The 18722-nt window shown below is 39.1% G+C and overlaps 1 protein-coding gene across 1 annotated transcript in view; it reads right to left on the minus strand.

The window, feature by feature from the left end:
• DNAJC1 (DnaJ heat shock protein family (Hsp40) member C1) overlaps positions 1–18722 on the minus strand; it is a 99920-nt gene that overhangs the window by 9792 nt on the left and 71406 nt on the right. Inside the window, exon 9 of the mRNA XM_089533344.1 lies at positions 12081–12200. Within this exon, the coding sequence (XP_089389470.1) occupies positions 12081–12200 (120 nt within the window). The remainder of the gene's footprint in view (positions 1–12080; positions 12201–18722) is intronic.

An 18722-nucleotide genomic window follows, 5' to 3' on the forward strand; every position in this document is an offset into this window, starting at 1 on the left:
CAGAAACTTTTACGTGACAGATCATTTTAAATAACACTGGGCTGAAGCAGTGTTCTCTGAAGATTCAAGAAACTATTATATTTTCTCCACCAAGCTTTTAGGAAAATGATCTGCTTGCTCAGAAGGGACAGTAGCAACCATCCTCAGGCACATGCTGCTATTGCTGCATTGTACACTGAAGCCACCAAGAACCAAAGACAAAACCCAGATGGGCACTACAGATTAACCCATTAGCTGACTTCACTGTATCTGAGGTATGGTTTATGGGGACCTGAGAAAGGGCCTTCTCAGTGGTTGTCTCCAGTTTCTGGAACTCCCTTCCTGTGGAGGCCAGAAAGGGCCCCACCCTGCTGGCCTTCTATTGGCAGGCAAAGACCTTTTTATTCCAGCAGGATTTTAAAATGGAAAGTTTTAAAAGAATGGGTTGAATACTTAGAGGCTGGAAGGGTGCAGAGAAAGGAAACGATAAGCTGAGTGCACTCACAAAGAAAGTGCACCTGCCTTACCCTGAGATCAGACCAGTTACATCTCCACCCTGGCTCAGGTCCACATTATTTAGCAGACTGTTTCTCCTGGTATGAACCGATCCGGATGATGAGATCCTCTGGAGAAGCCCTTCTCTCCGTCCCAACACCATCACAAACATGGTTGGTGGGGACGCAAGAGAGGGCCTTCTCTGTGGCTGCCCCTAGACTTTGGAATTTCCTGCCCAGGGAGATCAGAACGGCTCCCTCCTTGATGGCCTTCTCCCGGCAGGTGAAGACCTACCTATTCACACAGGCGTTTAAGGAATTGCTATAAGGACAGGCTGGGATGTTGGACAATTTTTAAAAATTTGATACAGATTTTTCTTTATATATAGTTTTATCTTTTAAAATATGTTTTATTCTTTTAATAACTATCTGTTTTAATACCATAATAATTTAATTCCTTTTTAATGTACTTTTTTAAAAAAAATTTTTTTTTAATTGTACTGTTTTTAATGCTGTGAAGCCGCTCTAAGTCCCAGTCCTGGGAAAAGAGCAGAATACAAATAATAATAATAATAATAATAATAATAATAATAATAATAATACCCTCTTCCCAGAAGTAAGCTGTAGTGGCCTTTTCTGGGGCTTCAAAGCTGCCAGAGAAGAGGTTTTGGTGTGTAAAGGGCTACAGAATGGCATCCTGTGCCTTGTCCAAACACAGACAGGTGCACAGATAAGCCCTAACTGTATGCAGCTATGTCCCTAACAGGATTCCAGCCTGTGATGGGATATTCTTTAGAACCTAAGTTGAATTCAACTTCCAACCCCAGAAGGTACCCTGTCGCTAACACTCGCCCTATTTTCACTCTTTTAGGCTACAAGCCAGCTTCAAAATTCCAGGCAGCATGGATTTTCTTCTTTTTAGTTTATAATAATAAATTCTGTCAGAGTCAACCACTATACGACAAACAGTTTTATTGAGAAACATACAAAAATAAAGTATCTTATGTGAGTTAACTTCAAGCTTGGTATGGTTTACATTAAAATCAAACACTTGACAAACTTTAGCCACTCTATCCTACTCTCTTCCCTAGACACACATCTCTGTGTCAGCTCTTCAACTATCTCAACATTTTTTCTTTCTCTCTTAGAAGAACCACCATCCAGATGAGACAAGACTAGATTGTCACAACTGAACTCTGCTTTTTTAAATCTCCAACTTAGCAGGAGGCCTTTCCCATCAAACACAACTGGGCTCTGTTTTGCTCCTCCTACAGTCAGCTATCAAACTGCGCTTCACCTCAAAAATAGCCAGCTTCTAACACTACTTCTTCATACCCATTGTGTGTACTAAGCTACAGGTGTGCTCAGAACATAGATGGAAAGTATAAAAGCTGGAAAAGAAATCACCACCACCACTATGAAGGGATGCAAATGAAGAGGAAACTTCATTTGTTAGAGATGAAGCAGAAACTTCAAATGAAGGGAGAACCTGTTTTCTTTCCTACGTGGGTTCAAGTATAGAAGTTCAGTGAAATGAAGACAAAAGTTTATTTAACAACACAGTGCTGCTCCAGATATCTTTCTCAACTATATGGTCCTGAACCATATACATGCCTTACCATTTACACCGAGACCCTGCCACAAACCAAGATGCCAACTCTATCCCACATCTATTCTGGGAACAATATTACAGTAACCCAGTAATATCACCCACAACATCAGAGGTACATTCACTTTTCCTTCCTCCAATGTGATACAATACCATCCTATGCTACAATGCATCTGTACACTCTACATTGGAAAACAGGACAGTCTCTGTGCAAGATGAGAGATTGACATTAGAAGTGGCAATACCCCCAAAAAAGCTGCAGAATATTTCAACCTCCCTGGGCATACAAAAAATTACAGAAAGCGAACAACTGAATTGAATTATATTTACAAATTCGAATCCATCAGCAGAGGTAAGAACAAAGGAAATGGTTTCAGGACACACTGCATTATTAAAACAAGAGCCCTTGTACATGTAACAAAAGAAATTCTCTCAGAGAAGGTTTCGAACCCAAGGAAACTGATTTCTGGTAAGCAGATTTATTGCTTCACACATTAACATTAACTGACCACTGTAAAGATCTAAAGGAACTGTATCACCTTACACATCTCTTTGAAAATTTAGGGCAAGAGTCATGATTTGCAATTGTCTGGATCCTAATACATTCCATCACACTCCCACAACTGTGTAAATATGCTTTTATCTTGATGTCTATATATCACTGTGTACTGTATCTGAAGAAGTGGGTTTATATCTATGAAAGCTCAAGCCATAATAAATATCACTTAGTCTTAAATGTGCTACTACATTCCTCCCCCCCCCACCCATCTCCTCACAAAATGGTGGCACTCATGTACTACTACGTGTCTCAATGCACCAGCCACAGTAATACAAGTACAAATATCAGACAGCAGTGAGGATGCTCACATAAAATGGCATCAACACATACTCCGTTACCAGTCTTGAAGGACCTCTTGGAAAAAATTAAAGTTCGCTTGGCCTGTGTTCACTGAGAAAGGCTGGGAAGAATGAGCCATTAATGAATTTAACCAAAGGAAGTGCACCCTTTGTGTGTGTATGTGTGCGCACATGCAAGTGTATGTGGTTGTTCAGGGGGAGAGGTAGAATGTTCAATTATTTCTTCAAGTAGTAAGAGGGCAGGAGTGAAAGATACAAATTCACCAAGGGGGAAATGGGTCAAAGAACAGATGTGTGGAGGCAAGCACATAGTGCTGGTACAGGTAACCAGGTCAGCTGGCAGGAACTCTTGATTAAAAGAGAACAGAAAGCAGCTTCCCTTTCATAATCAAAACAATTGATAAAAACAAATCTAATATATACCACCAGCGCAAAGCAGGAGGGTAATTTAATAAATGCTGCATTATCTTTTAACTTACAAATAAGAATATGATCTCATTATACTGACTGAGAGTGTTTCATCTCATTTTGTTGGGAGAGTTGAAATGGCTGACACGTCAAACAACTGCTTGAAACGTTTAGATCTTTTAGGCCAATTCTCTCATCAAACTGACATGGGAAGTTTAGAGTCTGATATAGGCTGACCCAAAAGCACCAATAAAATCTACTAAGCAACTCTTACTAAGATTTCTACTGCATGGTCACGTGTGTGTGTGTGTGTGTACCTGCCTTCAAGTTGCCTGTTGACTTTTATGGAAGTCATACGTATTTGACAGGCTTTTCTAAGGCAAGGAATACTCAGAGGTGGTTTTGCCAGTTTCCTCCTCTGAAATCTAGCCTACAGCACCTGGTATTTTTTGTCATACTTATCACTACAAGCCATCTTATTGTCACTTACTATGCTTTTAGTGTGTTACTGAAAATATACTGAAAATAACAAATACAAACAAAAGGTATAAATTTTAATACAAAATTAAAGTATTATTATTGCTAAAAGTTTGCCCTTAGTATATTTTGGGGCTGTACACACAGCGCCGAAGGGGTGGCCTCCAGCCGCCCCTTTTTCAGCCAAATTGGGGCCACAGCCCCAATCTGGCCTTTCCAGGGTGCAAAAAGGAGCTGCAAAAAGTGGCTCCTTTTTGCACCCTGGAAAGGTTGCGATAGCCGCAGCGCTGCAGCTTTAAAGTGATTCTTCGACAATGTGCTGTGCGTTCCTTCGGCACCGGAGGAGTGCCATGACACTTCATGCCATGCAGTGCAGTGCGTGGCATCAGTGCCCTGGGGGCGGAGCCGTGGCATGCATCATGTAGACGCTATGCCAGTCTGCACAGGGCCTAAGTATACCTTTAGTATATTTCACCATCACAGCCTGTGGAGCAGGAATGGCATGTTAGGATTGTGCATTCTGGGAATCTAACCACAACCTATGAGAATGATATACATACTGCAGAATCATCAACCTCGTGTGGGAAGGGTGGGTGAAAGGATCAAAGCACAACCAAGCTTACAGAGGTCTCATCCTTAACCTCACAAAGGGTGTCATCAAATTCGTTGAGGTCATAAACCCTAGGAGGACCTAAACATCATTGGCATGCATTCTTTGATTGTGAGGACACCGAAGGGTGACTCTTTGAAATAGTTTTTCTTCTTATGCTTTCCTTCAATCAACTGCACTTTAACCTGGAAAGATTTTCCCAGTGTGGGGAACACATACTTGCCACCCAGATGTCAGAACTTGCTTGTGGGGTCAAAATTGACTTCACCAGTGACCATGCCAAGTGGAAGAGCTGGCAGTTGGGACCAAAGCAGACTCCAAAGGTATCTCTATGGCTTCCATTCTGACAGAGGTAGGTAGCCATGAAGACTGTATTTGAGACCTGAAGGCTTGCTTTTATAGGAATGCTTTAGATGCACTTCTCTGTTTTATCTCACTTGAGACATAAAGACAGTACAATGGGCATAAGAGGCTACTCACATGGGCTTCACCCCAGACTTCAGGTGTCCATCCCATCCTGGGATTTTATTAGCACCACCAGAGATATACTTTTTGAAGGATGTCAGTAAGGAAAGAGGCCTGGAGGGCAAGAGCAGCTTTGACCATCAAACGCTAGACAACCATACCAGCTAACTCCAGGACTGAACCAACCAGAAAGCTGTGACGAGACCAAAGATAGGTCAATGAACACAGTTCCTCTCAAAGACACTGCAGCAGAGGATGAAAACAAACTGGCATTTCAGTGGGTAGGTCCCTATTTAGGGCTGATGGAGGTGGATGGAGTTATTGTCCAAATGCTTATGGAATGCTCCAGAAGATTCTGAAAGACATTCTGTGCAGGCATAGGATAATCAATTTGTGTGAGTCACAAAGACAATGAAGAAGAACTGAGGGTTTAGGCGGGAAGTCCACTGGTCAAGTGTGTGGTGGGTGGGCAGGGCTACCACTGAAACACATATAGTATTGCTCCAGAAGGTTCCAAAAGATGCACTGCAGGGGCAGAGATAACCTATCTATGTGAGTCACAGAGATTATGAACAAAACGTTACATTTCTACTTTTCAAAGCATTCTGGTTAAGGTGCACATTTTTTTTTAAAAAAAAAGTCAAGATGGATATGTATACTCAAGGCTGAAGGGTTGAACATTTTTCATTTAGAAAAAAAATACAGAAAATATTTTAGTAATTTATTAAGTCTTCTCCAGCTCTAAACACTGGTAAAACTTAGGGTCATCTAGTGGAACTGACTGGCATTTTTAAAGTTTTATATTTATTTGCATTTACTGCATTTGTTTATTATTTGAAGATGTATATTGTTAAATGTTGTGCACTGAATTCAGTATTTTTTTAAGTTACAACACATCAATAGTGGTTCAGGAAAAGCAGAAGAAATACTTTGTACAATACATAATTAACATATGAAATTCATTACTACAAGCTGTAATGACAGCCACCAACTCACAGCTAGTCTACATAAACAAGAGAACATATAATTCCTGGATTGGACCATTAAAAGATAACTAATGGTGGAATTGCATGATTAAGCATAAAGACTTCCTGCACACAGAAAATTAGATATCAGAAGGAAGCATTTCAGTCAGCTTGTTTCACAATATTCTAATATCAGGATGACAATTCAGCCACAAACTGGCACACACATGTACATAAAGCAACCTGCAATGTGGTATGATGCAGTCCAGAAAAGTTTTACAACTCACCCTAATGTGGTTTTAAAAATAACTTTAAAATGTTTAATCCATTATAATTTAGGAATTAGTTCTTAACAGAAGGAGAACAGCCACATTTGCTAAAAGAAAGCAAGATCTTGGAAGTTAGAAAGAAAGGGTAAATTCCAATTATATGCTTATTTGGCTGTTGTAAGAACGCTACTTACTTAGGGAATGGTTTGGATACATTTGACAGCTGCTCACTGAAAGTCTGGAATTTATCTTATCTCAACTTTGATGTACACATGGCCACTGGGCAGTGCATGTATGCAGCTCAGACTATCACTGCCACACTTGGTGCTTTTTGGTCTTCGCAAAGAGGAAACCCATTTAAGCCGGTTTCAGCGACCCAACAGGTGATGTTTCCAGCCTCCACAAATGTCTTGTGCCATATAGCCTTTGGGTTATTTTATTGCTCAAATTGCTGACAAATGCCAAAACGCCCTGTGATGGAGCCAGGGAAGTAAGACCACTAAAGATGCAAACCAAAGCTCTCTACTATTAACTGGAAGACTTCTCTTACTTCATATCTCACTTCAGATGGAATTATACACTTTTCTTGGGTAAGGATTGTTATCTGTGAAAGTTCATATTGAACTCTTTAAGGTACTGCTAGACCTCACACTCCCCTTTGTCATTATTGCAATTTAACAGACGAAAAACACTGCTATTTCTTCTAAAACGTATTGCGTAGGGAAACATGCGGTCAACCTAAAGTAGTCGTCCTCCTCTGCTCTTATTAATAACGAGGCCCGTGCCAAGGTATATGGCAAAGGGCAACCAAATGAGAGGCAGAATGAGCTAGGACACTGCCTAACTGCCACTGCCACTTGAGAAAGGACAACTCTTTCTCTATCATGCAGCTCTGGGCCTCTTATCTCTTGAGTCCTTTTCTTGATCTTACTGGCCCTTGTGTCTCCAACCTGCACTGCTTTTTCCTTTGGCACAAAAATCTCCCACTATCCTATGGAGAAGGTAGTCTACAAGGACCACTCCAGTTTGAGAGCCAATACAAGATGCTGTTAAGAAATCTACCTGAAAAAAACATGACAAAGAAGCAAAAACAAAACAAGAACCTTAAAAGGTCTTTCGAGGTACTGGTTCTTATCCACTAACTTTTTTTTAATGAGGCAATCCTAACATTTAAGAAGAAATGAAACTTCAGGGCTAGAAAAGAAAAGACATGTTCAAATGTCATAGTGTGCCTGCATCAAAAGCAACAACAAACAGCCCAGATTTTTTTTTTTTTTATGGGAGATAGAGGGGAAGAGGAGAGGGAATATCTCTGGTGATCTTTAAAATAAATGACCCAAAAAGTACATAGCAAAAAGCTTTTAGTATAAAAGAAATTGTTTTATTTGACAACATGGGGAAATTAACAGTGAACCTATACAATAACTCAGGTATGAGTATATAAAAAGGAACCTTTCTCACCCCCAAACCTAGATTTGGCTGAAAGTGCTCTTGAAGAAATGGGATGCAAGTTTAAATAACAGGCACAACTCGACAGCTGACAAAAGCCAGAACTACTCCCTTTAAATCATTTCATTCTGTCTAAAAACAGCAGCTGCAACACACACAAATCCCCAGAACAGACAAAAAAGTAACTTCCAATGTCAAATTTCAATCTGAACACACAATAACTAGAATAAACCAATTAAATCAATGAGAATTTGGTATGTGCGCACTTGTGTAAATTCCACTGATTCAATAGAACAACTCCACTTTGGAACCATCAACTGGGACTGGATCCAAGCCTTCACAATCTGTTAAAACGAATCTTAATTTCTTTGCCCATAATTATGCAAAACAAGTGGATGCATTTTCAAGTTTTGCATAATTCTGCTTTAAAGCTTCAGGCTGGGATCAAAAAGGCTTGTGCAAGTAAATCATTTCTGTCAATGCATGGGGTAAACACTGACTTTCCCTTCCTTCCTCAGCTTTTCTTGTTTCTTCAAATACTCTTCAGAAAGGTCCCATAACCATCTGGATTGGCTTTCCAATTATTAGTGATGTGGGGTGGAAAATTCTTTGCATTTTTTTCTAAAATGGAAAAAAAAATCCCAATTTTGACAGTGGGTTGTTTCATAAAATTAAAGTAAAACCGCATGCTAAATTAACATAACAAAAGTCACATTAAGCAACTGGACAAATTTAAAATCAAAGCTGTAATTGATTAGTTTAGATGACTAAGAAACAGACACATTTATGTGTGCAGTATGCCCTTCAGGCATACTACAGTTGGTGTGCTAATTGTTTCAAATATATTTTCTCCCTTACAATTTAATCTAAGTAATGAACGGCAAATCACATGCTCTTAGCCTCAGAGGATAGCAATGGCAAATCCCCTCTGAAGAAACTTGCCAACAAAACCCCATAATAGGTTTGCCTTAGAGACAACAAGGCACACAACAACAACAACAATGCAGGGAAAGCAAAATACAGTTGGCCTTCACATTCACAAGGATTAGGGGGAAAGGACCCCTGTGAAAGTGGGAAAGCCACAAACAAAAAACACTATTTTTTTTACCTGAAAGAACACCTTTCTAGAAATCTCTACGTCCTCCGGTGCAAATCTATGGTCAATATCTGCCAAAAGTTGACCACAGAATTCTGCCAGAGGAGCTACAAATGCCTAGAGAAGGTAAGGATGAAAGCAGAGAAAGAGGAGAAGAAAAATAAAATATGTGGACTCAGGAGAGAGAGTAAATGACATACAGCAACTAAACAGAAGAAGATGAAAGAATAGTACATCAGAGACAGATATAGCACATACATTAACAAAGAAGAAGAAGGTAATTTTGAAAGGAGGTAAGTTGAAAATGAGTGGCATGACCAAAAAGAAGGATAATTCACAAAATTGGGATCATTTTGTAGGTAACATTATTTATTCAAGATTTTATCACATATATATTTGTACATAATATTTTTTTACTATTGCAAATAAACATATCCAACTTGTTCAATAGTAAAAAAAAGTTTTAATAAGTTTTAATAAAAATGTATTCATTTTTTCTAAGAGGCAGAACCGCTCTTACTATTATTGAATTAAGTTGTGTGGAGTTTTTGTGTGTGTGGAGGTTAAGGAGTAGTGTTCAGTGCAGTATTAATTATTCCAAATATAATTCACTCCATCCCATAGGAGATTAAAAATACTATAGATCCATTAAGAAGTCATACATGCATGTGTCTGGGTGCCTAATTATTAATTTCGACTTTATCATCTGGGACAGAATGAGATCGGACTGCTTTGGATTGATTTGGAGACCAAGGTCATCAGGAAGGAGATTGCAATGTGAAGACATCTGTGAAGCAAGGTCTCTGATCCTATGACTAACAATCAGTTATCTGTAGATAAACCATGCTGTCCAGAGTCCCCAGGCATGCAGCCACCACAGAACTGAAAATGCTTGGCACTGCAACCCTTATTAACAGGAGAATGGAAGTAGAATTGCTGAAGGTGCATAGTGGTGAATCAGTTTCCATGGTGAATAAGAGGACTGATAGACTGGAAGGTAATCATAGTTTATTTCTTACTGTGGATGAAAGAGTCACTATGCCTTGTGAGGATCACAACCCATCATTCTTCTTTGATACCAGAAAGTACCTAGAATATAAACCTTTGATCCTAGAATATAAACCTTCTGATGGTGAGACACATTTCTATTGCATCTGCAGAGACCAGTGTGCAAATCTCAGAGCAGTTCTAGAGTGGTACAAGTGGCTATATCAAAACAGATAGCATTCATTTATCTGATGTGGCTGTCTGCCTATGGTGGACTTGTCACTTAAGAGGGGAGCAGGTGACCCAAGAAGACAGGTGCAGTGTATGACATGGTCAAGGACTCCGCGTGGAGCTATCAGATCATTTATGTTTGAAAGATTTGTACTTTCTTTTGGCTGAAGCTGAAGAAGAAGATTAGGATGATGATCTAGAGCAGTGGTTTCTAACCTTTGATCCGCCAGATGATTTGGACTTCAATTCCCATAATTCCTGACTGTTTGGCCAAAGTTGGCTGGGGCTTCTGGGAGCTGAAGCCCCAAACAAATAAATGATAAAGATTAAGAACCACTCATGTATAGTATCTGTATGCTGGTAACTTGAGGTGTTGCCATGGTCTATGAGATAGGGTACAGTGGTGGTAAGTCAAACAGTGAGATGTTCATCATGGTTACATAAACATACGGTAATCTTCTGGCTCTAGGTCATCATTTGTCACCATCCTTGAACATGTTAAATATTCTGAAGCTAAACAAGTCCTTTATCAAAAAGTAAGTCTTCAACTGTGAAACTTCAGCTGTCAGACCAGACGAATGAAGCGATGTGTGGTGTCTCTGTTAGTATTTTCAGCACACAGTCTACACAATGCCTCTGGTCACTGGGGAGACAGTTCGGAATGGATTTATTTCCCCCCCTTTAAATATTACTAATAAGCAGTCATGCAGGCTTGCTCATTTGAGATGTAAACAGACTGGACAGCTATTGAGCAAAAAGGTCCTCCTACAAAAAATGAGTTTTGTGCCAAGATGAGTGATGTATCATTTTGGTCCTATCTGTGTGGCATCCACACAAATACACAGAATTGTATAAAGCACAATCCTTGTCTTACATTGAATACGTATTGTTAATCTTCCATGAGGTTTATGAAACCAATGGAGATGATCTGTCGCCTTTTTGGAAAACATGCAGTAAAGAAAGGTGAGTATGGCTGCAGTACTGCACCTTAGGTGTGTACCCATCTGCACAATACTGGTCATAGTACTAACAAACAGATTTTGAGCCAAGGCTTCAAGAGGAAAAAACCAAAAGAACAGAGCACTGCATGAAATCTAGCAGCTTGATTTTTATATTTTACGGTGTGTAGGGCAAGTCACCTTCTCTCAGCCCCAAAGGAAAGCAAAGGCAAATCCACTCTGAACAAATCTTGCCAAGAAAATTACATGGCAGATTCACCTTATGGTTGCCTTACGTTGGAAATTACCTGAAGGCACTCAACAGCAACAAAAAACAACAACAGGTGTAAGAAGGCATTTAGAGACCCTAGCCATGCAGGAGACACTTTTTAAAAGAAGGCTTCAACCCCACAAACTATGGCAAATCCATTGGGTGCATTCATCAGTGTAGTTGGAAAAAACAGTCCACAACTCTAATCTTTTTTTAGACATATGAAAAATTATGAAAAAGCTCAGCAAGATAGATGAAGTTCAACATGAGGGAACAATGTTCCTACTGCTGTTCCCTGTACAGCAGACAAGAAGGAACCGAGGTAAACTGGAGAGAAACAGCATTGACATACATGACACAATGAAGCAAGCTCCTACTGACTAATACTGACACCACTTTAGACCATCTCAGTGATCTTCGCAGGCAGAGTATAAACCCATATGTTTAATACAAAGACTGCAAGGAAAACAACTGAATCCTGACCCCTATAAGTAGTCATTTTATACTTCATTGCATTTCTCATTATGGTGTAGGCCCATCATTTGCATAAGGAGAAGGTCTTGAGCTTTAATTAATGGATACCACCTGTCTAAACACTATTAGATTATCTGAATTTTTTTTAAGGCCTAAGCAGAAATATTATCTTTGCTTAAGTCTCACAAATGTTCTCTTCCAGCTAAGAGGGTTTATTACAAAGACTAAAACTGGCATTGTTTTTCTGTTATCAGGTTACAGTGGCTCAAGTCTCTAAGCATCAGAATCCCCATATAGCTGATCAGTTACAGCTGTTAATTGTGGAGCAGGGGGACCAGCTGACATCTGCTTCTTGCTTAGTTAGTTAATGGTTCACTTCCAGGTCCTAAAAGGATTGTAGCCTCTCTTAGAAGACAATGTTGGCCCCCATCTACGTCTGGCTTCTACACTGTCTGTCTTGTTCTGGTTTGTCCATACAATGCAAATTCAAGTGAACTCACAACTGCCACTGATCGACCCAATTCGTGAGCAATCTTTTCCCATCGACCAGGCGTCCCTCCTGGGAACTTAACCATACTTCTTGTCAGTAGGGTAAGGTCCTCTTCTGTCCATTCAGGTGCCTGAAAAACATTTGCAGAACATTAGGATACTGGAAAGATTTTATGTTTGTCCAAAAATGCTCAGCCACAGAACTTAAGCAAAGTAATCCAATAAAGGATGCAAACTCCCAATACCATACATTTACAGCTTATTTAATAGCTCCTACTTCTTCTTGTTGCACAAAGTAACAGAAGAACCGACTTATTGTACATATGTGGATCAATTTTATCTCCTAGATGTATATTATGTTAAAAACACACATAGAAACACACACAGCAGGACTGAAAAATCAAGTTTATCTATTTACAGTACGTTGGGTAGAGATAGGCCAGTGTCCATGTGTGTTTTTGCAAACACACACAAGCAAGGAGAAAAAAATCCTAAGAAACCACCACATTGAAAGAAAAAAATAATGCCAATAGTACATGGGTTGAGATATTAAAATTATGAAATAGCACATAAAATCATTTTCCTCATGCAGATAATTGCAGAAAGATGAAATAGACCAAATAATGATACAATCCTGTTTTAAAGGCAGGCCATCATACTTCATAGAGATGTAAATATCTAGAATTAAAACAAAAACAAAAACTGAAATAATAGCGAAAATGTCTTTTTACTTTGCTTAGGGGTGAGGGGAGAAACACAGGCAATTTTCCCCCTGCTCATTTTTCCCCTTTTTTTCTGAGCTTTCCCATCCCTAACACTCTTACATTTTAAAATGGTGTAACAAATCTGCTGAGTTTATCTCTGACACGAAAAGGATTTGTGGAGGTAGCATTCAATGTGTTAAAAGCAGCCAGACTGAATAGCTTCTAAGCATGGTTCATACATAGAGGAGAGGGGGAGGGAAATGCTCCCTATTTTCAAAGAGGCCAATATATGACCACCCATTGCAAGCCACCTCTAGTTCCCCCTTTTAGGACAGATAAAAAATATATTCTTTTTTTAAAAAAGGCAAAAGAGCAGTGGCTCTGTATAGGGAAGCCTTAACATTCAACATGTAAGCAGCTGTTTCCAGCTTCTCCTTTCTCTTAGAAAAGCCATCTGCAGCAGGCTTCCTCTGCCCTGGCACGGGCAGTAAGCAACAGCTTCCCATTTCTATTTATTTCTAAAAAGAGCCCCTTTATGACAAATACCTCCCCTAATCACCATTTCCGATAATGAACAGGCAGGCATCAAGCAGTTTGCATTACAGAGCCATCAGCACAGAACAACAGTCAGAGGTGAATGACCCCAGAGACCATCTCCACAGCTACGGCAAAGCTTCTCCCTGACACTAATCCTGCCTGTCATTCTCCCACTGTGCTCTAACCACACTGACGTCCGCCTGCTGCACTGCAAGCTTAAACGGGGCCCTTCCTGACTTTTTACTGTCTCCCCCAATCAATGGCTCAAGCGTGCTCTTTTCACCATGTCCAAATGGCAGCTTCACTCATAATCAGAGTGCCTGGCCTCTGTTTAAAGGGCTTCCCAAAGGCTCTGCCATTTGCATTCATTTGCAAAGCAAACTACTTTTATTCACTTTGTCCCGCTATCAAGAATGCTCCCTGAAGCAGAGAAATTGGCATAAATATACAGCCCGCTGCTTAAGAGGCAGTAAATAATAGCCAATAGTGGGAAGGATTTTATCAGTCATCCCCCATTTTGTGTGCATGTATGTCTTTGTTCCCCAGATGCCAAAAATTATATCTGTCTGCATTTTTGTACAACCATTATAACTCAATATCAGGTTCAGCTTGGCTAGGTGGGGGTAGATATGCATACCCATATATCTCAAAATGACATGTATTTTTTCCTCTCAAGAGGAAGAATGAACACACCCATACAAGCAATAGCAGCTTCACACACAAACGCTTACATTCACACAAGCAGTACAGCAATAAAAGCGGCAATGCTTTGGCTTGGGAAGAGGAAGGGACCCCTTGTAAGAACGTTCCATGAGAAGTAAGTTTTACCACTATCATGAAACAACATTTATTATAGCTATTTAATGTTCAATAGATGATCCACAGTATGAGATCCATACTACAGGCCAGGATCCAAGCAGCTCTTGGAGGTGAATCTAGTGGCTTATCGTGTATCTAATGTAGTTCTAATCAGAGGAAGTTTGTGAAGATGCTGAAAGATTCAAAGTAAAGGGATATATTGTCAGAAGGCCAGATTCTTGTATCCTGCTATGTCCACTGAGTTAGGCATGTGGTTCTATGGATCTTGGCCTATACTGTTCACTGGAGAGTTAATCAGAAGTCTACCAAGAGCTTGTTTATATCCAGTGTCTATAACTGGAGAGATGCAGTCCTGTGCAACCACTGTGAATGTCTGTGTAACATTAAGAGAACACAGACAACTGTTTCCCTGTTTAAAGCTTTAAATCAGATCCTGTAGCATTTGCAAAGACCCAAATTTAAGTGCAACAGAGTGCAAGTCTGCAATTTTTTGTAAAACTGGAAAAGAGTAGAATGGCTAAGTTAAAGAACACACAAAAAAGAACTTTCCCATTAACTCTCTTTCACATACATAAAATATAAGAACATATCAACAGGGAGTTTTCAAACAAATTTTCTATGTACTAATAATGATGATATTCAAAAGAACATAGTAAATGAATTTCTATGTTTTTCTGTCAAAACAGCAGTCATAATTAATAACTGAACTGGATTACAGTTTGAAACCCAATAAAACCCCACATTTTTAAAACTATCAACGTATTTCTACATACATCTGAGATTGTGCTGCTGCATCTCAGCAGCTCCACAGGAAGATGCTTTTCTGGAAGATTCCCAAATTTACAGGAGTGGCCTTGGGCACATGTGTTAGCACAAACACACTTATACATGTGTGCACACACTTACAAACCCAAACAATTATTTTTTTAAATTTAGTTTTCACAACATGAATTTCTTTACTATTTACCAGATAATCAGGCTAGGAGATATATATAATATATATTATTTTGATGAGAAGGAAGTTATCTTCAATGTTAATACTGACAATTAAACAGACATTGCAGATATTCCAGTGTTCATATTTCTAAGAAAATGGCTTCTTTCATACTTTCCATATTTCCAGGCATTTTACATCTCTAGTTCAATGAAAAGAGCTGGGCTGTAGCCAACATTGCTGATTAGACGTCCATGGGCTATAAACAGATACAGCCCTATATGATCTGATACAAATCAAAAAAAGCTCACATTAAATCCCAGAGCCCTATGTCACACAGGCATCATGAAACCCTTTTTATTTTCTTTACTAAATATGTAATTTAGCTGTTACAGAGCTAGTATAAGAAATGTCTACAATTACTATTATCAAAATAGGGTGAAGAACATTTTTAAATTTCTACAGCCTTCATTTTAAGCAAACACTCTGAACTTTGCATAATTGTATGCTGTCTGAATTTATTTAGATGTTAGCATACTTTTCCATATGGTACTTTAAATCCCTTTCTGCCTGTATACATTTAGATTCTTGGAAAAAATAAGGTATTTCATTTATTTCAAACATTAGACCTCCATAATTATGGGTTTGTTTGTTTGTTTGTTTGTTTAAGTTTTGTTGGTGGAGGTTCTCCCCACAAACCCTTAGTGTATTTAAAGCTTCTCAGCTTTAAATCCTCAGCTCCTCCGCAATAGTTAATTGTGTCTTTAGATGCAACAGAAGAACCCTCTGTGATTCAACTGCCACAAGTAGCTAAGAGGGTGGCCACAGTATGAATTTATTCTTCCTGCTCTACTCTGGAGCCAACTGTAACCATGAGAGTCAGATGAATGTGTAAGCATAAGCTTCTGTCACTTAAAACCATGTTTGTCCAATATTACTAAAACACTGGGCCAAAACTCCAATCTACAGTAAAGTAATAGAAGATGCCACATGGTGAGGGGACAGCTGTTGTGTCTACACAAGCATTCAGATTTTACATCAGAAAAGCTGTGCTTTGGGATTAGCTCTCTAGCTGAACAGAATACATGAGAAAGTGAAAAACCAAACAGAAACATGAGGTACTATTTTTAACATGAAAATTAAAACAGATTACTTTCACATTCATAAATATTCATATTATCTGGTCAAATTTCTAAAAGATTTCCTGCATAAAATTTCTTAGGAAAAACTAACTTGTATTAATTAACTGTGCTCAAACACATGTTGTAAGCGGTCTTCTTTCCTGTGGTACTAATTCACAATTTTAAAAGGAAATACACTATATATTTTGCAAATTTTTAAAAAACACACCCTATTATTCAATTTTTATACTATATAGTGCTCAAATGGCTCATAACAAGTTAAAGCAATTCAAATAATCTCATATTAAAAAACAATTAAAAACTGGGCAGACTGCCCATTAAAACAACTCAAAAGTGTCTAGTTGTTTTTAATTAACTTAAATCCCTGTCTAAACAAATAAAATAAGAAGTCCTAAGTGGCCTATAGAAAGAGTATGGTGGAGCCAGATAATCTTCCAAGGCAAGGGGGCTTCATCATCCAGATGCTGTCACACAGGAAAATGTTCTCTAACAGTAAAATATTGGGGGGGGGGGAGGAGGGGACTTCTGAAGGAGACCTCAGAGCTTAGATAGGAATCCTTTACATGCGCTGATCCCAGGCTGTTTAAGGCAGGTCAGAAACAGAATGGGGGCTACTAGTAGATCTCTAGATGATTTACAGGAAATGTGACAAGGAGTTCTGATAACTGATTGTCAAATAGTATCACCAACCAAGGAGTGAATGTATAGGTATAGAATAACTGTGAGTGTCACTCGCGTACAAAACAAATTCCTGGCCCAAGCATGTGCTCAGGGACAGGTGATGGAATATAACAATGCTGATTGTACGAATCAGCTTGATTCTAGATTTAAGACTTTAAACAGTAATCACCAGAATTATGAAATGAGCCAAGAAACACAGCTGACCAGTGAAAGTGGTCAGACCCATTCATAATTTTAGCAGCAGCAGCAGCAGCAAAAACAATGGCAAAGGCCACTAGTGCTGATCTTCAAAGGAGGGATCTCCTTTACATACCGTAGTTAAAACAACACCATATATGAACAATGCAAAGGTGTCATCAGACTCAGGAAAAGGCTAAGTTATAGAGAAGCATAGTATAATTTTATTTTATTTTTAGGAAAAGGGTCCTTAAAACTCCAGATTCTAAGGGCCTTCCAATTTCCAAGAGCTAAGTTCTTGCTTTTAACCAGATCATACACTTAACCAGAATGGATTTTTTTTTTAAAAAGCATAGTCTCTCTTAACTGTTACCAACCTATAGACCAATTATACTAAATCTTAAAATGGTCAGAGAATATAGAATCATAGAGTCATAGAGTTGGAAGAGACCACAAGGGCCATCCAGTCCAATCCCTGCCATGCAGGAACTCTCAATCAAAGCATGTTTAAATCTAAAAGCCAGTGAATATGTTTGGACTCGAAAATCTGAGCACAAGTATTTTCCTACAGAGTCACACTAGAAAAACAAGTGCTTCCATCCAGCAACAGTATCGCAAATCCAAACAATCTTATTTATGCTATGCAAGGCAAGACACTTCTCTTCAGCCTAGATGGAGCCAATCTCATGCTTTGCAACTGGGTTGGAATTATCCACCACTGCTGTGCTGGGCAATGTGTTCATGGCTTCCTTCTTCCTGGTTTCTAGCAATACCTCAAGACTTTCCTTTTACCTCCTTGGATGTACTGAATTGGGATTTTTATTACAGCACTGATTTCCAAGGAAGACAGAATGTCTGGAAAGTTCACTCTTTCCAAGTCCTCCAAGTTTGTCCTCATTAGTTCTCCTTAGCATAGAAGGCCATGGCCATTTTGGTCTCTTTCTGGCAGCAAATTTCTTGTGAAATCCTGCCCTTTATTTTTATTTTATTTTAAAATTCTGCCAGCAGCAGTGCAGTACATCCTAATAACAACAACAACAACAACAATATTCTGCTCCTCCGAACAACCGAAGCGGTTGACATTAAAATAAACCAATAAAATACAATATCAATACAATATGATATAATAACATTATAACCTTACCCCTTGCATCAGTAATAATAAAATACAATTAAATTATCAATGATTAAAACAACCATTAATAATTAAATTATTAACAATTATTAGCAATAACCAGAGCAAGGCAACTAGGCATTCGTCAACAATCAGTCATAGATTGTTAGGGTAATGATCTCACTCTGGAAAGGCCTGCCAGAAGAGATATGTCTTGACTGCCTTTTTGAAGTGATCCAGCCTAGTGATACATCGAATCTCCTTCGGCAGGCCATTCCATAGCTTGGGAGTAGCAGACAAGAAGGTCCTCTGAGTAACTGCAGCCAGCCTAGCCTTAGCTGATTGCAGTAGATTTTGAGGACCTCAATGTGTGGGGTGGATTGTATGGGAGAAGGCGATCCCATAGGTAGGCTAGACCCAAGCCATGAAGGTCTTTAAAGGTTATAACCAACACCTTGTACTGTGCCCAGAAATTAATAGGCAGCCAGTGAAGGGATTTTAATATTGGTGTAATTTGGTCACCTCTAGATCTTCCAGTGACCACC

This window comes from Sceloporus occidentalis, unplaced genomic scaffold (assembly GCF_023333645.1).
Source record: "Sceloporus occidentalis isolate IW3139 unplaced genomic scaffold, rSceOcc1.0.p SCAF_7, whole genome shotgun sequence".
Lineage (NCBI taxonomy): Eukaryota > Metazoa > Chordata > Lepidosauria > Squamata > Phrynosomatidae > Sceloporus > Sceloporus occidentalis.